Source organism: Dromiciops gliroides, chromosome 4 (genome assembly GCF_019393635.1).
Source record: "Dromiciops gliroides isolate mDroGli1 chromosome 4, mDroGli1.pri, whole genome shotgun sequence".
NCBI lineage: Eukaryota > Metazoa > Chordata > Mammalia > Microbiotheria > Microbiotheriidae > Dromiciops > Dromiciops gliroides.
In genome coordinates, this window is record NC_057864.1 from 220,894,319 (window position 1) to 220,918,224 (window position 23,906).

Here is a 23,906-nt window from a genome sequence, read left to right on the forward strand (position 1 = left end):
CAGACCTACTAGTGATATTGGCTAGCTATTATGCTTGTGCAAGAGCTGTTTGTGAGGTCTGTCATCCTTTGAAATTTTTTTTTCATTCTGAAATTAAATACCCCTGCAATAACCACATTTCCATATACACAGAAGAAAACAAAAAGAGGAATGTATATGAAACCATGAATTTCTAGACTATACTGCCTGTTTTTTAAATGTATGTAATAATTTAATATGTTATTTTTCAAAACTATCCTTATCTGTGCTTCCTTTTGAACTCCCTTCTGTTCTCTAATGTGTGTTTTAAAAAATGTTTCAATGTCCCTTGTTTTGGCATCTCTATTGCTTCTTCACCTCCCAATTAAGAAGCAAGAGGGGGAGGGGGCAGCTAGGTGGTGCAGTGGGTAAATCACCAGCTCTGGATTCAGGAGGACCTGAGTTCAAATCAGACCTCAGACACTTGACACTTATTAGCTGTGTGGCCCTGGGCAAGTCACTTAACCCTTGTTACCCCACAAAACAAAAAAAGAAGCAAGAGGGGGGAAAATCCCTTATAACAAATAAGCATGGTCAAACAAAATAAATCCTCAAGGTGTACATATGTAATAACACTTGTCTCTTTCTGAAACTTGAATCCATCTGTCAGGAGGTAGAATAACATGCTTCTGTCCTCTATGGACATGGTTGCTTATTGCACTGATCAGTGTCCTTAAGTCTTTCAAAGTTGTTTTTCTTTACAAAGTCATTTTCCAGGGGCAGCCAGTTGGTGCAGTGGATAGAGCACCGGCCCTAGATTCAGGAGGACCTGAGTTCAAATCCAGCCTCAGACACTTGACACTTATTAGCTGTGTGACCCTGGGCAAGTCACTTAACTCTAATTGCCTCACCAAAAAAAAAAGTCATTTTCCTTGTATAAAATAACCTGGTTCTGCTCTTTTCATTCTGCAACAATTCAAACTACTCAGGATTCTCTGAAATTGTAATTTGTGTCATTTTTAAATTCATATACTTCCATATGTATAGCTTTTCACCAATTTATGGGCATCCCCTTAGATTTTGATTTTCTTTTATTAATTCTCTCTTCATTTCGTTAAGCCTGTGATTATTCTCTCCCTTTTAACTGTCCTCTTTCCATGCCAGTTTGTTTTCTATTGAATTTGATACACTAAACTCTTTTTATGGGACCAATTGGGTATATTGTGTGTGTTCCACCCTCCTTTGTCCATTTTGGTTGAGTGAGATTCATTGGATTTATTCCACACTGCTTCCTCTATGTTTATAATACTCTTCTAAAAAGTTCCATTCACTTCTTCCTTATTTTTACATTAGTATACTTCTTTCAGAGTACCTTCTCTTCAGACAAAACCAATCCATCCCTCAAGTCTTCTGTTTATCAACACCTTTGAAGACACGACAGTTCTGAAGGGACTTTTGTCTCTCCTCCCCCTTACTAGAACATCTCTATATTATGAAGTGCTAGAGCCCCTTCCAATTACTGAGATAAATTTGACTTTAGGTTCAAAGTTTGAGTAGGTGTTTTCTTCAGAAATGCTTGAAAGTCCCCTGCTCCATAAAGGTATATATTTTTTGCTGTAATTTCTTCTTGGTTGTAAGCCTATACTTTTTGCCTTTTGGAATATTATATTCTTTTTTAAAATTTTTATTTATTTTTTTGGTGAGGCAATGGGGGTTAAGTGACTTGCCCAGGGTCACACAGCTAGTGTCAAGTGTCTGAGGCCCGATTTGAACTCAGGTCCTCCTGAATCCAGGGCTGGTGCTTTATCCATCCACTGTGCCACCTAGCTACTCCTGGAATATTATAAAGATCTCCCCTTTATTATAGAAGCTGCCAGATCTAATGTGATCCTGACAGTGGTTCCTTGGTACTTAAACTGCTTCTTTTTGGATGTTTGCAGTAATTTTTCATTGATGTAAGAGCTCCAGATTTGGGTTATGATATTTCTGGGACTTTTCCTTTTAAAGTTTTTTGCAAAAAGTGATCAGTAGATTCTTTCTATCTTCACTTTGCCCCCTGGTTCTAAGAGATCTAATTAGTTATCATTTATTATTTCTTGAAATACAGTCTCAAGGCTTTTCCTTTCTCCCTCCCTCCCTTCCTTCTTTCTTTCCTCCTTTCTTAAGACTAGGTCTCCCTATTTCACCCAGACTGGAAGTGCAGGGACTACTAATAAGCCAGTCTCACTCAGATCTGCACAGAAGTTTTGACCTACTTTGTTTCCAATCTGGGCTGGTTCACCCCTCTCTAAGCAGCCTGTTATTCTTCCTCATGTCACTTCTGGGGGCTCATCATATTACTGCAGAATTTAGTTTAGACATTCAATGACTAGGCTACAGCACTTCAAAACCGTTGAGCTCAAAAAAATCTGACAGCCTGTTTCCCTGGTAACAGGGATTACCAACATGCACCACCATGCCCAGAGTCCATTAATTCTTAAATTATTTCTTTTTTTTTTTTTAGGCAATGGGGGTTAAGTGACTTGCCCACGGTCACACAGCTAGTAAGTGTCAAGTGTCTGAGGCCGGATTTGAACTCAGGTACTGCTGAATCCAGGGCCGGTGCTTTAACCACTGCACCATCTAGCTGCCCCCTAAATTATTTCTTCATTACCTGTTTTGCAGGTCAGTTGTCTTTAATATCAGCTATCTTACACTTTGTTGTATTTTTTTCCAATTTAAATTTTTTTCCCTAATATCTCTTGCTGCTTCATGAAGTCACTAATTTGTTTGTTCTATTCTAGTTTTCAGGGAGTCTGTTACCAGGATAAGTTTTTTTTATCACTTTTTTAGCTATTTATTCTCCTTCCAATTATTTTTTCCTACAGAGATTTTATATCAGTTTTAAATAATATCATTTTGCCACCCAGTCCTTGAAGAAATTCCATTTTTCCCCTTTAAGTCTGTTTGCAGCTGTTATATTTTCTCCTTCTAGGTTGGATTTTTTTGGGGGGGGGGTTTACATCTCTGGGCCTACAATAATTTTATAATTTTATAATTTTATACTGGTTGTTGTCAACTTTGGTTTATTTATCTCTCTGGTTTTAATTCCTAGATTGGAGCTTCGTGCAAGGACCCATATCTGCCCCTCTACTGTGGTTTGGCCCTGCTTGGTCTAGTCCTGGGTCACCTGGGTTTCTTTGCTGACCTCTACCTTCCAGGGCTAGGTCCCTTTTTTGACATATGAGTGCTGATCTGCAAGGTCCTTGCTAGCATTTCAGGACAGAGTCCTAGGGGTACCTAGGTGGTCCAGGTCTGAGCACTGGTCACTGCTGTTCTGTGGAGTTTCCAAGGTACTCTCTGTGAGTTTCTGACCAGTCTAAGCCTTTCTGACTCCAGCCCCCTAACACTTTCTCAGGGGACCCCTCTTCTCTTGTTCCCTCCAGACTCAGACCCTTGCAGGCAACATGCATCTCAGGCCCATCTCTGGTCATATTGTGAAGCTACTGGATGATTATGTTGGCACTGTCTTTGCTTGAATGCTCTCTTTCCTATTGCTAGAAGATAAAGACCCAGGCAGAATATGGTGATCAAGACCTAAATAGAGGGAGTGAGGAGAATGAGTCCTTCCATGCTAGGTAAAAAATGAGAGAAGGCACCTCTCAACATTGTATTTCAGTGTAATGAGGGCAATCAGGGAAAGTCTGATCATCCCTCTGTTATTTGGGGAGGGAGGGGGAAAGGTTAGACATCTCCTCTATCAGTTCTGGCTAGAGTGTACCTCATAGAACATAGTTAGACATGAGCCCCTTCTGATGACATATTTGTTCTGGTCCAGGTGGACTATGTATGGTATCTTAGTGCTAAAACACTTGGCGCTTAGGATTCATACAATAAACCCTGGGCAGTGTCCTTTGTCCCCATAATAACAACAGGGAGATATAGGTAGTTCAGAAAGGATTGGCCACTAAACCAGGAAGAGGCCAGCATTCAATAGACATAAAATAAAAACAGTGACTTTCCCCTAAAGGAGGACTTAACTTTCTTCAGGTATGCTGAGCCTATCAAAACTTTTCAAGCCTCTCCTTGCACAACTGAGAAAGTAATGGTGAATTGCTCACACATGGCAGACAGCAATCATGCTGGCTTAGATGAGCTTGAGACTAGATCTCAAACCCTTCCTCCCTCTTCTGCTTTCTATTTCCTTGAGCATAGGTGAGTAAATAGTGATCCTGAGATGGAGTTCAGGGAATTTTGGGGAACTCCTGGATGTCTGAGTTGGAGCAGACTGACAGTGAAAGTTTATGCATCAGAAGGGATGAAAACAATACAAGGAGACTAACTCCAGCATGGCTTGCCAAAAGATGTAGACTTTGTGGTGCTGTCACACAAAAATTTCTCATGTCTGATGTTTTAGGTTTCATCCTCTCTGGTGAGCATGGATGGCTATAGGTATAAGTTAAACTACTTAGTTCAGTCTTTGTCAACATGTACTCGTACACATGCACAGCTTATCTTTCTCTGGATCAGCTGCACTCAGGATAGGTTTGGGAGGTTTTCCCAGAGGTGGGGTTGGACATGGGAACCCCATTACTATAACTCACTTTTGGGGTCATAGATGTAACCATGATGTGGGGGAAATACATGTCTAAATTCACCAATGTGGCTCTTGAACCCCTATTAGTATGCTCCCCATTTGTACAAAATAGTCACAAGGTACTTATCTGTCATCTGTCATGGCCCAAACATGAGCAATTATTTCTCTGGCTATCTGTATATATTTATGTAAAGAGTGCTTTATATGTGTTCATATTATTCTCATGTGTGACATGGTAGGTGGACTCCCAGATAATCCATGGATTTGTTAAGGGCTAAAATTCTAGCTAAACTGTCTAAAATATCTAATGAGTGGTCGCCAATAAATTATAAGCTTTAGCAAGAGTTAGACTTTTAAGCATTTATTAAGGAGAATAAGAATTTGGTAAAGAGAGAGAAAAAGGCCTAGATTCCTATCTATTAAAGGGAGAGCACATTTCTAGCTCTGCTCTCCACCAGAGTCCAGAGGAAAGAGCGCAAGACTGAGCGCCAGTCTCTTCCTTCCTCCTCCCACTAGCCCGCGTCACTTCCTGATGCCAAAGAAAAGACTCCTGGTCTTGCCCTCAAAGACCTTCGCTTCATGGGCAGAACTCTTCTACAGTAAGTCTCCAGCAGGTGGTGTCATTCCAATCATTACAGATTATACCTATTCTGAAAAGTATTCCTTTTTCTATCACTGCCTGCTCGGTTTTATTGGTAATACAGAGAAAAGCTAATGATTTTAGGGCATTTCTTTTATATTCTGCAACTTTGATGAAATTGTTACAATTAATTTTAGTTGAGTCTTTAGGATTCTCTAAGTAAACCATTACAGGTGCAAAAAGCAACAATTTTGTTTCCTTTTTCCCTGTTTATTTCCTCAATCTTTTTCTCTACAATTATATCAAATAGTGGTGCAGTGAATATCCTTGCTTTGCCCCTTGATCTCATTGGAAAGGCCTGTAGTATTTCTCAATTACAGTTAATTCTTTCTCTTGGTTTTAGATATTGTTTAGTGCATGAAGGAATGGTCCATTCATTCCAATGCTTTTTTTCATGTATGGCTGCAGAATTTGTCTATCACCCACCATTTTCTCAGGAAGCACAGTTTTACGTTGTCAAAACCATTTTTACTAAATATTGTCTTCATTGAACTCACCTAAAATGCAACTGCTAGTGGTTTTTTTATTGTATTTCACCTGTTGACTATCTCTGATCAGCACATAATAGTAATCAGCGGGGCAAGTGAAATCTGCTTATCTGGTATTGCTTTTCCATTATGCGGATTTCTTGAAATGGAAGAATCCTCCAAGTTCATCACTGATAGCTCTTAGGTTTTCTGGGAAGAAGTCTAAGTGCAAACCCAAGAAACAGATCTTAAGTGAAACATTACATCCAGAAGTGTGCCAGTTTGAACTGGATTTCCAGAGCTGATTGTTAAATTTTCTGTGTGAACATTTATATTTCAGAAACTGGCAAATGCTACAAATCAGGGCTTGATTTATTGTTTTGTTTGTGAGACAGGTTTAAATGCTGGAGAAAATGTTAATTATGCAGATTAAACTAAAAATTGTGTCATAGAAACTCAAACCCCCCCCACAACCCCCCCCCCAAAATCTGGCTATTAAACATTTTACCAGCATACCCCTGCCTCAGATCCAGGGTCCTCAAATCCCTGGACTCTCCTGGAGAGCTGCATCCAAAGAGTAATTTTTCTCTTTTTTGGCTTGTGGCACTCACCAGGAGGCCAAATAAAGGTTAGGTATAGATAAAATCTAGGTCTCTGTCAACATGACCAGCCCCCATAGAAGTACTCAAGGTAATGGATACAAATCAAGTATGGTATAGCCTTTATTTCATCCCACAGAAAATGCAGAAAACATAAATGACTCAGAGGAGCTCCTAAACAGATGTAAAAGACACATACAGCATTCAGATAACAATAACTATCAGATAACTATCAGAAAGCCATCATAATTTTATCAGTTTTCAGAATATCATTGACAATTTTTTGGTAATTGTAGTTTTCCCAAAAGGTTTTTGTCACTTGAAAAATTATTTCCATGTTGCTCTTTTCATCACCTCCTTATTTGAGAACCCAGAAATATCCCCTTTTTGATTTCAGCTTTATTGAGTCTTGGAAATTTATTTTTCAGATAAGGGAAACCTATGCCATTTCAATTCACATTTAGAGACAATTTTTCATGAAGCCAAGTCTGATGTGAAACAGAGGTGAGAAAACTTTGTCTGGACTAACTAGTGATTTGCTCATCACATTTTTATTTTAAGGTAGCGTGTGCATGTGCACATATGTATGTTTTAATGTAGTAGGGTTTTTTCTATCTCTGCTATACCATTCACAAAAAAGGGCAGCAATATTTGACTTGCCCAAATTATAACCCTAGCAAAAGAATGATCCCTTCCAGATCCTTACAGATATGCTTAATGGCTGTGTGATCCTAGGCCAGTCTTTGCCTGCCTCAGTTTCCTCATCTGTAAAATGGAGTTCTTGTGAGGATAAAATGAGAAAATATTTGTAAGGTGCTTTGTAAAGCTTAATGTATAAGTTCTAGTTATTATTATTTTTTATTAATAAATGGAGGGTTCGGGGCAGCTAGATGGCACAGTGGATAGAGCACCGGCCCTGGAGTCAGGAGTACCCGAGTTCAAATCCGGCCTCAGACACTTAACACTTACTAGCTGTGTGACCCTGGGCAAATCACTTAACCCCAGCTGCCTCACTAAAAAAACCCAAAAAAACAACAAAAACAAAAAATAAATGGAGGGTTCAATGGATACAGTACTGGCCCAGAGTCAGAAAGACTCATCTTCCTGAGTTCAAATCCAGCCTCAGACACTTCCTAGCTGTGGGACTCTGGGTAAGTCACTTAGCCCTCACTTGCCTCAGTTTCCTCATCTGTCAAATGAACTAGAGAAGGAAATGGAAAACTACTCCAGTATCTTAGCCAAGAAAACCCCAAACGGGGCCATGAAGAGTTGGACACAAGTGAAAAATGACTGAACGACAACAAACTATTACATGGTGTATTTCTTCAGCCCTCTAATACTGTCTTTCCAACTCCTCTCTCTTATCCCTCCAATTTATCTTTTATACAGCTTTTAGAATAACTTTCCATATTCATAGATCTAGTGATGCCACTCATTTTTACCAAAATCTCCAGTGGTTCCCAATGGCCTACAAAATAAAGTTCAGATTTCTTTGCCTGAAATTCAAGGCCATCCATAACCTGGCGTCATCCTTGTTAGGTTTTCCCCACCCCTTCGTTGTAAGAGATTTAATTATGATAATAATCAGTATATCAACTGAAAATTGTGATTTACTATATCTAGATATTTTATTCTATTTTATTTGTAGATTAAGTGAATAATAGAGCTAATCTCAATGCTGGATGATTAGCAAGGCTATATGATCATCAAGTCTTGCTAGAAATTATCCCTAGCCATCATCTGTTGCTTCTATACATCATTCTCTCCACCTCAGCATTTGGTGTCTAATAATTCGAGTTGGTGGATCATGATTCTCATTAGCCATCCTATTCTGATTAGCAATCCTAAGTAGCTTTTAGCTCACATATATTACATCACAGTTTACAGATCATGGTATTCCCCATTACTGGCAAAGCTAGTAGCTAGAAAGCAAATTTTGGCTGATCAACCAATGATTGAAAATTTGAGAAGTCTGTCTAGAATTTGTAAGTCCTGTGAGGGTATAAAACCCTGGTGAGCCTTATATCTCTCCCAGCACCTAATTTAGGGCTCTACCTTAGCACAGACTTGGTAATTATTTGTTAAATGAATGAATACATGATATCAAGTTAAGAGATTTTATCAGTGGTCATGGCAGCAAGCACATAGAAATATTCTCTCCATAAGGGAAGGTAAAAAAAAAAAACACCAAACAACCTTAAGATCTTTGTCCAGCTTTTGTGAATGGTTTAAGACCCTAACCTTCCCACAATGGAAAAAGGAAGTAAACAGCTTTCTGGTTTCTCACAGGAGCTTTGGAGAAGGGCTCTTTGCTCTTCTCCAAGGTATGGTGGACACAGTGAAGCTCTGAGCTCTCTCATTATTGGAAAATTGTCTTCAAAATAACCTGCAATAGGAAAAAGAAAGTGACCTTGGAGCTGGAGAGGCTGATGTAAATTGTACAAGGAGCATTGTGGGTGGGAAGTGGAGAGGGAAGGTCTCTTGAACAGAGTGGTGGAGTGGGGTGGGAAGGAGATTTAGAATAGGTTTGGTGAGATGAGGAAGGATTGAGATAAATGGACAAAATTTATTAAGCACTTACTACATGCCTGATACCATTCTAAATGCTGAGGATACCAAAACAAAATAATAACAATTATTATAATAACAACAATATTATCCTACCTGAGTCAGTATATAGTCATTCTGAATCAGTTTCTCAATGATGTCAAAGTGATCCACATTGGAGATTTCTAGAAATGAAACTCTCCATCCATGTAAACGCAGAGCCTGCTGAGAGGAAAAAAGGAGCTAGTGGGGTAGATTTTAAAGGATTAGTAATGTTGGAAGAGGCTGGCAAGGAGGGAGAGAAAGGAAAGGTCATAAGAAAATTACTGGGAACCAAATTACCAACACCAAAAATAAAAAGGGTGAATTTACCATGATTGAAAATGAAATTAAAGCAACTATTAGGAGCTATTTTGCCCAATTATATGCCAAAAAATCTGACAATCTAAGAGAAATGGATATTTACAAAAATACAAATTACTGAGATTAACATAACATGAAATAAAGTATTTAAATAACTATCTTAGAAAAAGAAATTGAACAAGCCATAAATCAGTTCTCTAAGAAAAAAACCCCAACACTAGATGGATTTACAAGTAAATTCTACTGAAAAATTAATTCTTTTTGGTTGTTATTTGTATTTCATTTTCTTTTCCCCCTACATAATAGTATTTTTATTTCCCGATTGCATGTAAAGATAGTTTTCAACATTCTTTTTCTTTTTTGGGGGGGGGGGGGTGAGGCAATTGGGGTTAAGTGACTTGCCTAGGGTCACGCAGCTAGTAAGTGTTAAGTGTCTGAGGCCGAATTTGAACTCAGGTCCTCCTGACTTCAGGGCCGGTGCTCTATCCACTGCGCCACCTAGCTGCCCCATAACATTCTTTTTTTTTTGCAGGGCAATGGGGGTTAAGTGACTTGCCCAGGGTCCCACAGCTAGTAAGTGTCAAGTGTCTGAGGCCAGATTTGAACTCAGGTACTCCTGAATCCAGGGCCGGTGCTTTATCTACTGCGCCACCTAGCTGCCCCCCTGAACATTCATTTTTGAAAGATTTTGAGTTCCAAATTTTTCTCCCTCCCTCCCTTCCCCTCTCCCTGAGGCAGCAAGCAATCAGATATAGGTCATATATGTACAATCATATTAAACATATTTCTGGGGGCAGCTAGGTGGTGCAGTGGATAGAGCACCAGCCCTGGATTCAGGAGGACCTGCATTCAAATCCAGCCTCAGACACTTAACACTTACTAGCTGTGTGACCCTGGCCAAGTCACTTAATCCCAATCGCCTCACAAAAAAAAAAAACCCAACACAACAAACCTTTGTGTTTCAAATTCTCCTCCTCCCTCCATCCCCACCACCTCTTAAGAACTCAAGCAATTGAATATAAGTTATATATGTATAGTCATGTAAAACATTTCCATATTAGTCAGGTTATGAAAGAAAATGGACCAAAAAAACTTTAGAAACAGGAATTAACAAAAAATTATGCTTCAATCTGTATTCAGATGCCATCAGTTCTTTCTCTGTAGATGGTATGCATTTTCATAAGTCCTTCAGAGTTGTCTTGGATCATTGTATTGCTGAAAATGACTAAGTCATTCACAGCAGATCATCTTAAAATATTGCTGTTATTTTATTTTGTATATAGTACATTTCACTTTGCATCAGCTCATGTAAGTCTTTCCAGTTTTTTTCTGATCGCATCCTGCTCATCATTTCTTAGTGTTCCATCATAATTTCATCCCACAATTTTTTCAGCCATTCCCTAGTTTATGGGCATCTCTCCAATTTCAAATTCAACTTCTGGGGGTTTTTTAAATCTCTTTTTGGATAAATGCAAAAATTTTAAATAAAATATTAGCAAGGAGATTACAGCAATATATCGCAAAGAGCATACACTACGAGGAGATGGAATTTATATCAAGAATGAAATAGTGCTTCAAAATTATGAAAACTATCAGCGTAATTTACCCTATCAATAACAAAACCATCATAAATCACATGATTATCTTAACGGATACAGAAAAGGCTTTTGACAAACTACAACACTCATTCCCTTTTTTTTTTTTTTTAATTTTTTTTTTAAGTGAGGCAATTGGGGTTAAGTGACTTGCCCAGGGTCACACAGCTAGTTAAGTGTCTGAGGCCGGATTTGAACTCAGGTACTCCTGACTCCAGGGCCGGTGCTCTATCCACTGCGCCACCTAGCTGCCCCCTCATTCCCTTTTGAAAAAGCTAGAAAGCACAGGAATAAATGGATCTTTTCTTAAAATGATAAGTAATATCTATCTAAAACCATCAAAAGCATTATCTGTAATGGGGATAAGCTAGAAGCCCTCCTAATATGATCAGGGGTGAAGCAATGATGTTCATTATCCCCATTACTATTCAAAATGCTAGATGTAGCAATTAGAAAAGAAAAAAGAAATTGAAGGGATAGGCAACGAGGAAACAAAACTATCACTCTTTTCAGATGACATGATGGTATACTTAGAGAATCCTAGAGAATCAACTAAAAAACTAGTTGGAACAAAAACTTTAGCAAAGTTGAAGGATATTAAATAAACCCACACAAATCATCAGCATTTCTACATATTACCAACAAAGTCCAGCAGAAAGAGATAGAAAAAGAAATTCCATTTAACATAACTGCAGATAAAATACTTGGGAGTCAAAAAAAAAAATACTTGGGAGTCTACCTGCCAAGGCAAACCCAGAAATTCTATGGACATAATTACAAAACACTTTTCACACAAATAAAGACAGAGCTAAACAATTGGAAAAATATTAATCGCTCATGGGTAGGTAGAGCCAATTAAAAAAATGACAATTCTACCTAAAACAATTTGTTTATTTAGTGGCATAACAATCAAACTAGTAAAATTATTTTATAGAATTAGAAGAAATAATAACAAAATTCATCTGGAAAAACAAAAAATTGACCTTTATCAAGGAAATCAATAAAAAATGTGAAGAAAGGCAACCTAGCAGCCCCAGATTTCAAACTGTATCACAAAGCAGTAATCATGAACAAAACCTGGTTCTGACTAAAAAAGAGAGTGATGGATCAGTGGAATAGATTAAGGGTATAATATACAGTAGTAAATGACCATACTAATCTAGCATTTTATATAGAACAATCCAAGCTTTTGGGACAAGAACTCACTATTTGACAAAAGTTGCTGGGAAAACTGGAAAGCAGTTTGTCAGAAACTAGGTAGAGACCAACATGTCACACTGCATACCAAGATGAGATTAATATGGATACATGATTTTGAAATAAAGAGTGATACCCTAAGCAAATTAGGGAACAGAATATTTTACCTGTCAAATCTATGGATAAGGGAAGAATTTATGACCAAAGAAGAAATAGAGAGCATTATAGGATGTAAAATGGATCATTTTAAATTACATTAAATTAACAAATTTTTGCACAAACAAAACGAATGCAGCCAAGATTAGAAGGCATAAAACTGGGGGAGAAAATTTACAGCATGTTTCTCTGATAAAGGACTCATTTCCTAAATATATGGACATCTTAATTTTGGTTATATAAAATTAAAAAGCTTTTACACAAACAAAACCAATGCAATTAAAATTATAAGGAAAGAAGAAAACTGGGAAGGAATTTTTGCAACAAGTATCTCTGATAAAAGCCTTATTTCTCAACTATATAGAGAACCGAGTCAAATTTATAAAAAATACAAGTCATTTCCCCAATTAATAAATGGTCAAAGGATATGAACAGGCAGTTTTCAGATGAAGAAATTAAAGCTATCTATAGTCATATGAAAAAATATTCCAAGTCACTATTGATCAGAGAAATGCAAATTAAAACAACTCTGAAGTACCATCTCACATCTATCAGAGTGACTAATATAACAAAAAAAGAAAATGTGGAATGTCGGAGGGGATGTGGAAAAACTGGAACACTAATATACTGTTAGTGGAGTTGTGAAAAGATCCAACCATTCTAGAGAGCAATTTGGAACTATGCCCAAAAGGCTATGAAACCATGCATACCTTTTGATCCAGCAGTACCATTGCTAAGTTTATATCCCAAAGACATCTCCCAAAAGAGAAAAAGACCTATTTATACAAAAATATTTATGGCTGCCCTTTTTGGGGTGGCTAAGAATTGGAAATCAAAAGAATACCCATCAATTGGGGAATGGCTAAAAAAACTGTGGTATATGATTGTAATGGAATATTATTGTGCTATAAGAAATGACGAGCAGAATGACTTCAGAAAGGCATGGAAAGATTTATATGAACTAATGTATCATGAAGTGAGCAGAACCAGGAGAACATTGTGCACGGTGACAACAATATTGTTTGATGAAGAATTGTGAATGACAACCATTCTCAGCAATATAATGATCCAAGACAATCCCAAAGGACTAATGATGAAACATACTATCCAACTCCAAAAAAAAAGAATTGATATTGATTAAACAGAGACTGAAGCATGCTATTTTCAGTCTATCATTTTTTTCTTTTATTCAAGTCTTCTTATATAAAATGACTAATATGATAATGTCTTACATAATTGCCCATGTATAACCTATATCTGATTGCTTACCACGTCAGTGAGGTGGGAGGGCTAACAGGGGAGGGAGAAATAGAATTTTCAACTCAAAACTTTGAATAAAAATGTTTATTAAAATGAAAAAAATATGGGGGCAGCTAGGTGGCGCAGTGGATAGAGCACTGGCCCTGGATTCAGGAGGACCTGAGTTCAAATCCAGCCTCAGACACTTGATACTGACTAGCAGTGTGACCTTGGGCAAGTCACTTAACCCCTAATGCCCTGGCCCCCCCCCCAAAATAATAATAATACAGGTAATTGGGAAAATTTAACAAAATAAATAAAAATATATTTTACAAATTTAAAAAAGAAAATAATTGGGAATTGGAAACCAAATTAGGAGGCACAAGACTAAACTTTCCTTCTTTCCCAACTCCTCCCCATAAGGAAAGAGAGGAACAAGACAGGGAAGTTAAAACCACCTGAAAATAATCCAAGGACTGTTGGAGGAACTCAGGAGAATCATGCTGGCCCACAGCTACTATTAATTCACAAGTTGAAGTCACTTTACTCTGGACTTCCTTCTGGCAAAACATGGGACTATTCCTCTGGGCATCTTCCCTGGAAGTAGAGTGGAAAGAGGACAAGGGCAGGGCAGGGAAACAGAGAGGAAGTATTAATTTTACCCCACAGTGTGAGAAGACAGGAAGGGAATACTGGAGCAGTTTGTGGCACCTTGCAACCTTCCACATGCGTGTCTCATGAGGGGAGTAAGTGCCATATAGGTAGGGCCAGGGGAGATGAACTCACAAGGTCATTTGGAGTGCATCATTGACATAAGTATGCAAGATGGGCTCCAGGTCGTAGATCCCACTCACCAAGAAATAACCTATGAATTGAAAAACAAACATCAATGAAAATTATAGCATGAGTGGGGAGGGGCCAAGCCAATTGTTTGGGTCTTGCATTCCTGAGGTAGTAACCTAGCCACTTAGAAATATTCATTCAGTTTATGACTATTAGAACCAAACAGCATCACCTTGTCAATTGCATAATGACAGAGCTTGGCATTAGAAATCTGGTTTCTGTCCCAGCTTGGACACCAGTTAGGTGTGTGACTTTGGACAAAACCATAATCTCTCTGGGTTTGTTTCCTCAGCTGTGAAATGGAGATGTTATTTGCTTTTCGTACCTCATGGGGGTAGGGGCATAATGCAACAATCTGATCCTATCCTCAAGAATCTTAACAGTCTTATAGCTGACAAGACACCATCACAAGAAAACCAAACAGTAAAAAGGTTAAGTAACTTTTTCATGGTCAGTTAGTTAATATTTATCAAGACAAAACATGAATCTTTTTTGGTTCCAAACCCAATCAATGGTCTTTCTAACATGTCATGGCAAGGTATGGCCAGGAAAGACCAAACAGAAATACAGAAAATTAAAATGGTTTTGCATGAATTAAATCAATGCAGCTAGAATAAAGGAAGGATTTAATTGAGGAAAAAAACCTTTATAGCAAATCTCTCTGATAAAGGTCTGATATCATGACTGATAACTACAAATTTACTGAGAACTGACTGATCCCCACCCACTCCCCCTCCCCAGGCAAATGAATTGCCTGGGGCTAACCAATCTTTTGTCAATTCCAGACTCTTGATAGACTTATGGACCTCCTCCACCTTCCCCTAAGCAAACTATCCCCTCCCAATGGTTCCCCACCTTACTCCCAGGACTTTATGTTATTATGTAAAAAGGTCCACCTACGTTAGGTAGTTTCTATTTAGAGTTAAGTAGCATCTATACTTAACTCAGGAGCAATTCTATGGTTTCTTTTTGTTCTGTTACCCCATAAAAACCCATTCCTCAGTTCCCATCTTTGGGTATTCCTAGATTCTTGCTTTGCAATAAATACCACGAGCTATAGTTCCTCTGACCTGATTAAAGACCTTATTTTCTCCTATACTGATTGTTTCCTTAATTTACAGGTTACATGACATACAGTAAATTGAAACAGATAAATGAGAACATAAGTTGTTCCATGATAGATAAGTTGTCAAAGGATATGAGCATGTAATTTTCAAAAGAAGAAATGTAAGTTATTAAACATCCATATGAAAAAATGTTCCAAGTCTATTAATGACTTGGAGAAATGCAAACTAAAGCAACTTTGGGGTTTTACCTCATACCCTTTAGATTGGCAAAGATGAAAAAGGATAAAATTGGAGGGAGCATGGGAAGACAGAAACACTAGTGCATTGTTGATGGGAAAAAAGTTGGAATTATACTTTTTTTTTTACAAAATTACTGAGCTGTACCTGATCTTTCTCTTTAGAGTGGGAGACATTACTATTGGGCATAGAGTCTTTTTTTCTTAAGTCATGATTCTTTGTCTCTGAGTTTAGCTCAGAAATTAAGCTGGCCTATTAAGTTTAAAAATCCAGCTCTCCTGCCTCAAGGAATTTTGCTAGCCTTGGGGAATGTGTGTGAACACAAAGGAAGTCAGATATCTTTACTCCACCAAGCTATCCTTCAAGGATGTCTGGTTTGCTGTTCAAAAGTCTGGGCTGCTATCTCACACCTGAACTCAAACAATGAGCACTTCTTAGTTTCATAAGAGAAAGGGGGAGGGGGAGTGGGGTTTGCTAACCCCTATTACCAAATTTCCAACCAATCATGTTGTTCCCTGCACCTCAGTTCTGTAACCAATCATGGTGCTCCCAATCCCATGATGTCCTCTACCCTGTTCTGTTCTTTGCTCTGTATTCCCCAAAACCTATATAAGGGGAACGGTCCTTTTGCTTTGAGTCTTTGACATAAATGGAGGTGAGTCACTGACCATTTACTGACAGGTAGCATGCCTCTGCTAATGTTATCTTGTTCAGAGATCTGTCTCAATTTATCCTTTTTTAAATTCTAGTTGTGACAGAATGCAATTTTATAGCTCTTTGGGCATAGTTCCAAATTGTTCTTCAGAACTCTACCAACAGTGCATTAGTGTCCCAATTTTACCACATCCTATTGGGCATATATTCTAAGAAGGTCAAAAACAGAAGGGAAGGTTATATATAGAAAAATATTTAAAGTAGTACCTTTTATAGCATTAAGAGAAGAATGTCTAAAAAGTTATGGTATAAGAAAATGGTGGAATATTGCTGTTCCATAAGTAAAAACAAATATGAAGAAGTCAGGAAAATTTGGGGAGACCTATATAGTGAGGCAGTGCGGAGGAAGCAGAATCATGAAAACAATTTGTATGATGGTTCCTAAGACTTTAAAGGAAAACAGTGAAAGGCTTCAGAGCTCTGATCAATGGAGTGGCCAATCACAACCTCAAAGAACTGATGGTAAAGCATGTTTACACATCTGTCAACATAAAGGGCAGCTAGGTGCCAGGCCTGCAGTCAGGAAGACCTGAGTTAAAATCTGGCCTCAGACACCTACTCACTGTGTGACCCTGGGCAAGTCACTTAACCCTGTTTGCCCCCCCCCCCCAAGTCCTCATCTGTCAAATGACCAGGAGAAGGAAATGGAAAAAAGAGTCGGACATGACTGAAACAACTGAACAACAACAGAATGGACTAGAGATATGGAATAGAGAGTGAACTGGAGATATGGAATGAGGCATTAATTTTCAAACACTGAAAACATAAACTAAACTTGGGGCAGCAAAGCAACTGTGAGCCTGTGCTACTGTTATGTTGGACTCAGGAAATCTTTGAACCCAGGACCCAGGCAAGGACCATCTCATTTCCTTCCTTGTCCCTTTTACTCCCCACCTTCTTTTATGCTTGTTTGGGGACAAGTAGTTTCCATCTAGAACATAAGCTCCGTTGGGGCAGGAAATGTTTCTTTTTTGTCTTTGTATATTCCCAATGCCCAGCAGAATGCCTCAAAAATAGTAAGGCACTAAATTCATGTTTGTTGAGTTTGTGATGGGGTTTGGACTTTATGGATTTTTGCACTGTTTTATTACTTATTTAATTTGTCTTTGTCATGATTATTATTTTTACCACAAAAATTAGCTTTAAAAAAAAAAAGAAATAGGGGCAGCTAGGTGGCGCAGTGGATAAAGCACTGGCCCTGTATTCAGGAGGACCCGAGTTCAAATTCGGCCACAGACACTTGACACTTACTAGCTGTGTGACCCTGGGCAAGTCACTTAACCCCCATGGCCCTGCAAAAAAAAAAAAAGAAATAGCAGCTCACAGGGTAAAAAATTCAGATACCTTTAATGTTGGGAGTGACTTTATATTCAGCCCAGTCTGTGAGGAGCACCATGGAAGCCAAATGAGCTCCAGCTGAATGACCACATAGGTAAATTCCCCTGTAATGAATCGGAACAGAAGGAGAGAGTTAGAGGTCCTCATAGCAGTCTTTGTTTAGTCCAACTTTGCAAACAGTTTTCTAAGTGGACAAATTCTTGACTTAACAGTTGAAAGAGAACAAGTAAGTCCTCTCTTCTCCTATTATTCCCCAGACAGTCCCACTATTGCTGCCCAGCAAAAGATACAAATGTCTGGCAGACACTCACCTGTTGGAGGAGTACCACTTCTGTATGAAGAGGACACCGCGCCTCACCTGGCTCAGCATCAGATCAATATTCCCTGCACAGACGTGACAAATGATGCTTAAGCTTTGGACTAGAGCATTCTTCTAACTCTCAAAGGCTTCCCTCTCAGTTCCCTTACTTACCTTTTGGAGCAAGGTCATAAGCCAAGACAACCACTGCTACTCCTGCTGCTCTCAACGGGGCCACCATAAAGGCTGAATAATCCTTACTGGGGAAGGAAAAACACCCAACATGGCCTTCCAAGTAATAACTTGGAAGCAAGTTGCCCAGGTGAGAACTACCACCCACTTGGTGCCTCTGCTGTGTTTGTTCTGGTTTTACCTGGAGCAAGATACCTCTTCTCTCTAGCATATCGCTGCTCTCAAGTAGGGGCTCAGAGCACAGGGAAAAGGTGGAGGATAGCTGAAATCACTGATGAGCAACACCTAGGGAACAGCTGCTGTCTTACCAGTCCTTTGAAATTAGAGTTTTTTTCACAAATACCTTCTCTATTGAGCTTTCTCCCTGGGTTGGGAAGGCTGCTGGAGCTGCTAGACCTCAGCAGAACAGTTCTTGCCCCTCTGCTCCCCCAACTTCTAAGATAATGATAATAATAATAGCATTTACATAGGACTTTAATGTTTGCAAAGCACTTTGTAAACACTATTTAATTTGATCCTCACAACAACCTGGGATGCTATTATTATCACTATTTTACAGATTAGAAAACTGGGACAGGTTAAGTGACCTGCCCAGGGTCACACAGCTAGTGTCTGAGGCTAGATTTAAACACAGGTCCTCTTGACTCCATATCTAGTACTCTATCTACTGCACCCATCTCCTATACGGAGTTACATCTCTTCTGGCTCACCTTCCTTCTTGCCAATATCCTCCGTGAATAAACAGGAAAAAAGGTAAGTCTGTGAGAAATACACACACACACACACACACACACACACGCATGTGTGAGTATTTATATGTGTGTATGTATGTGACTCAAAGCACACAAATGATCATCAGTACAACTTCATTTTGTCAGAGTTAAATGAAAACCCAGAGATTTGAAGTAATGCACAAAATCTCAGAACTGGAAGTAACCTTTGTGATCCCCTAAATCTAATCAGTCCTTAGGCAGACATCCCCTGTATAACATCCACAACAAGGAGTCATTCAGCCTCTACTTGAAGGCCTCCCGAAGCGAGGAATTTGCTACTCACTGAGGTAGCCCATTCAGTTTGTGGACAACTAATTATGGTAAAAAAATTTCCCTTACAGCTAAATTAAATCTGCCTCCTAGGAACCTCTTTCTACTCAGCTCTCAATTTACCTTCAGAGGTCTTGTCAGGGAAATAAATGTCCAGTTTCTCACCATCCTCTTTTCCATATTTGATATCAAGTACGCTCTCTTTGTCTTCCCGGGCTTTTTGGGTAGCTACTCCAGAAATAAAACAAGAAAAATTCCCTGTTAGCCAGTTAACCATAACTACTCCTGTGCCAAGACTTTGCAGGTTAGGTACTCTGCACAAGGCCTGCACTCATTTCTTGCTTGGGTTCAGGGTTGATCTCATTTTTTTTAACTGATAAAAGTATTTATTTTAAAATCACATTCATCTCCAAAAATTAATCTCCTAGTTCCCCACCCCTAAATCCTTATAATATATAATAAAAAAGGAAAAAACCCAATTTGATAAAAATAGCCAATGGAAACAATAACTCTGAAATATCTACTATCCAAACACCACTTAGTTCTCCACTTATTTGATTGATCTGATTTTTAGAGAGATATTTTGACCTTCCCAGATTCAATTCTGTCCTCTAAGTCAGTTCCTCTAAGTCAGTTCTGAGGGATACCTCTGAAGAAATAACTCCACAGGCGCAGATGTTTCTCTAAACTCAATGATGCTTTGTATGTCAACCTGGTGGTCTCTTGGCCTGAGCAGATAAGATTTAACCAGACTGGTTCTTTCTGGGGAGGTAAAAAAAAATAGCTATTCATTCATAATGAAATTCAGGGACACTGTGACATACTTTTATCATTTGAGAAAGTTTTTCCACTTAATAAGTATTCTTTGAATACTTAATTACATGGTGACCAGTTGCTAGTGCCAACATTTATTCAGTGCCAACTCTGCTAAGCACTAGGGTAGTCAAAAATGAAAGGATCACTATATTTGTGAAGTTTACAGTCAAGCCTAGAGAGGCAACATACAAATACTGTAAATAACTATATAAAAACATACATAGTAATTTGGGGAGAAAAACAGCTTGGGGGGAAGAGGGAAAGGCTATTTATAGAAGAAAACATTTGAATTGAGACTTAAGGGAACTAGGGATTCTAAGAGGCAGACATGACGAATACATTTTAGGCATGGCAATATAAATCCAATAGAATTGGCTCAGAGGAATCGCAGAGGCAATATTAAACCCCTGGGATCAAAGATAAATCCCTCTGTTTAGCTTTGAAAGCCCTACACAGCCTGGTTCTTTCTCCAGTTGAACTGCCAAGCATTCAAATTCTACTGCAAAGAGTGCAGATCCAATGGGTTGGCCATGTTGTTCAAATGTCAAACCTAGATTTGCCTAAAGGACTATTTTTATGGAGAACTTACACAACATGAGTGTTCGCATGGTGGTCAGAAGCAGTGATACGAGGACACTCTCAGGGTCTCTCTGAAGCATTTTGGATTTGGGTAGCATGAATGATACAAGAATCTATTTTTTTTTTAATTGCAAGAATCTATGTTGAAGGGGCTACAGGGAAGAGAGGGAGAATGCTAGTAGAGTGATAAATTGGTCAAATTCATCTGGAAAATAATTTAGAATTACACAAGTCACTAAATTTTTCAAACTCTTCCACCTAGAGATTGCAGTACTGGATATATATATATATATATATCAGGGAAGTAAAAAAAAAAGGGAAGAGAAGTTTAAAGAAGAAGGGAAGGGAAGGGTATAAGGGGCAGGTAAAAGAGAAAATGAGATACAAGGGTTATGTCCCTTTCAAACTTTCACATCTTATAAATGTTAAACAAACAAACAAACCCCTCTTTTTTTAAGCTTCCTGGGATGTCAGGTATATAAATTGCCTTGGAGGTATGTATTTCCTATGTGTTTGCCTTTCCCCTTAGGAGCTCTATGTATGGTTTCTGTCCCTGTTAATACTGGATGTATTTGTGGGCAAGTTATTCCATGTTTACAGTGGAGCTGCTGTGTTACTACTTCAATAAATCACATCCTTTAGTTGCCTAGAGACAAAGTAAATACACCAGTGGGGAATTATGAGCTAGAGTTTTAGGAATGAACCCACAAGGTACTGGGGTTTTTTTTGGGGGGGTGGTAGTATTTTATTTTCCAATTACATATAAAGCTTGTTTTCAACATTCATTTTTGTAAGATTTTGAGTTCCAAAATTTTTCTCCCTCCCTCCCTTCCCTCCCTGCTCCCTAAGACAGCAGATATAGGTTATATATGTACAATCGCATTAAACATATTTCCATATTAGTCATATTGTGAAAGAAGAATTAGAACAAAAGGGAAAAGCCACAAGAAAGAAAAAATAACAACAAATAAAGTGAAAATAGTATCCTTTGATCTGCATTCAGACTCCATAGGTCTTTTTCTGGATGTGGAGAACATTTTCCATCAAGAGTCCTTTGGAATTGCCTTGGATCATTGTATTGCTGAGAAGAGCTAAGTCTTTCACAGTTAATCATCACACAATTTTCTGTTACTCTGTGCAATGTTCTCTTGAACCCACAAGGTACTTTGAATTTGGGATCACCATCCCCTGGGGGATTCAACATGAACATACAAATTGGAGGGGTAGCCCAGAGAGGGCTATCTCTATATCTATATTTATATATCTAAATGTTCATAATAGTATTTCTTGCAGTAGTGGGAAAATTGGATACGAAGTGGATATATCTCTTATGAGAAATGATTTTTGTAATTAATATTTTGGAGATTTAATCCTGACTTCCCATTCCAGGGGGGTCCTTCTTGATGGGATGAGATCAACTCTCCTTGACCCTAGTCATGGCTATAGAATTTTAGGAATCTTGATAAGATAAGAATATAAATAAATAGAAATTCGAGCAGCTAAGTGGTGTAGTGGATAAAGCACCAGCCCTGGATTCAGGAGGACCTGAGTTCAAATCCGACCTCAGACACTTGACACTAGCCGTGTGACCCTGGGCAAGTCACTTAACCCTCACTGCCCTACAAAAATAAATAAATAGGCATCCCCTAAGAACATTTCCTCTTCAAGGGCATATAATCTGTGACCCCACCCCCATTAGGGGGTGTTTGGTCTGAGAGAGAGAGAGGTCATAAACCTCATTTTACTGATAACCCACCAGCCTCATTAATGAAATTATTAAATTACCCAGAAACTTTCATATTTTTAATCATCACATTCTCAATGGAATAGCATAAAAAAGCATCAAAAAAGGAACAGCATATAAATATACCAAGAATACTTTTGTGCTATTAAAAATGGTGAATAATGAAGAATTTAGAGAAACTTTGGAAGACTTGTCTGAACGAGTACAGATGAAGTTAGCAGGACCAGGAAAACTAACTATAGAGTAACTCTAATAATGTAAATGAAAAGAATGCTAAAACAAAGTTAAATATTATATATTTATAATGAGCAATCTTGGCCTTGAAGAAGTGATCAAGGCCTATGGTGGTGGTGGGGAAGTATATTTTAAAATGACTATGATGTAAAAAAGATAGCAAGTGTTTTCTTAAGATGGGGAAGAAAGCCACCTTTTCATCTGTGACAAAATGAAAGAACAAAGGTGATAGAGATAGAGATACTCCAGTGGAACTGGATCCAAGGATGCAGATTACAACCCATTTGTGCCTTTTCATCTCGCAGAACACTTACACATGTTCTCCTATAAATTCATGATAGGGGTCCACACAAAGCGTGGGCCTTCTTCATGTTCTCTTGACATTATGTTGCTACCAAATGGAGTAGATCAGTTGTCTCTTTCTATTACCAGCTCATCTTTTCTTTCTGGTTACATATTTCTCCAATGGCATCTGTTTCACTGCTTCTCTTGAACATTTTCTTATTTGTTTTGTGTTCTGGCCTACCCACACTTACCACACACTTATCCACAAAGACCTCTGAGTGATCATACACTTCAATTATTCAAACACTGTAGTGATCAATGACCAACATCCATATGTCACCAGGATAATAATAATACTCAAATAAGAGACCTTTCAGGGAGAAGTTTGGGGTCTTAAAAGCTATGTAAGTTTCCAAACATCATGCTACTGTGCTCATTTTCTCCCATATATTGCGTACCTGATCTCTTCCATTGATCAACCTATTTCTTACCCAGTACAAAATGATTTTGATGATTATGGCTTTGTAGTATAATTTGAGATATGGTACTGCTAGGTAGGCCCCATTCCTTCTTACTTTTTTCTATTATATTCTTGACCTTTTCCATTACATTCTTTGACCTTAATCCTCCAGATTAATTTTATTTTTTCTAGTTCTATAAAGTAATTCTTTGGTAGTTTGGTTGGTGTCACTCTGAAGAAGTGGATTTAGTAAGTATTTTCATCTTGTTATATGTTAGCTACTTATCTATTGTTTTAACAGCTCAGTTTTATTTATTCATTCAATGGTATTTTTTCTTTCAATTTTGTTACTCTTCTTTGATTTTCAGGATTTCTATTTTGGTGCTTATTTTTTTTAATGTGTTGGTTTTCCAGGTTTTTTAGTTGCATGCCCAATTCAATTATCTTCTCATTCTGTTATTGATTAAAGTGTTTAGATTTATCCAGTGGTTCATTTTTTTCCCCTGTAGGATAAAGTTTAAATAAATTTCCTCTAAGTACTGTTTTGGTTGAATGCCCCAAATTTTGATTTTTCTCATTGTTGTCATTATCATTAATGAAATTATTCTTTCATTTATTTACTCTTTGAACTGCCCGTTCTTTAGGATTAAGTTAGGTTCCAAATAATTTTGAATCTTTGCTTAAAAAACCCCTTTATTAAATATACTTTTTGTTGCATC

General features: G+C 38.1%; 1 protein-coding gene across 3 annotated transcripts in view; it reads right to left on the reverse strand.

Moving 5' to 3' along the window:
• Positions 1-7,418: 7,418 nt before the first annotated feature.
• Positions 7,419-23,906, reverse strand: part of AFMID (arylformamidase) — a 55,522-nt gene continuing 39,034 nt past the window's right edge. The window contains exons 3-12 of one of the 3 annotated variants that reach the window (XM_043962786.1): positions 19,717-19,831; positions 19,193-19,297; positions 18,737-18,785; positions 18,009-18,094; positions 17,848-17,920; positions 17,543-17,640; positions 14,124-14,202; positions 13,796-13,934; positions 8,905-9,012; positions 7,419-8,626 (exon numbers count right to left, since the gene is read on the reverse strand). In XM_043962786.1, the coding sequence (XP_043818721.1) occupies positions 8,600-8,626; positions 8,905-9,012; positions 13,796-13,934; positions 14,124-14,202; positions 17,543-17,640; positions 17,848-17,920; positions 18,009-18,094; positions 18,737-18,785; positions 19,193-19,297; positions 19,717-19,831 (879 nt within the window). In that variant the 3' untranslated portion in view covers positions 7,419-8,599. The remainder of the gene's footprint in view (positions 8,627-8,904; positions 9,013-13,795; positions 13,935-14,123; positions 14,203-17,542; positions 17,641-17,847; positions 17,921-18,008; positions 18,095-18,736; positions 18,786-19,192; positions 19,298-19,716; positions 19,832-23,906) is intronic. The other 2 variants (XM_043962785.1, XM_043962784.1) reach the window with 2 other exon arrangements.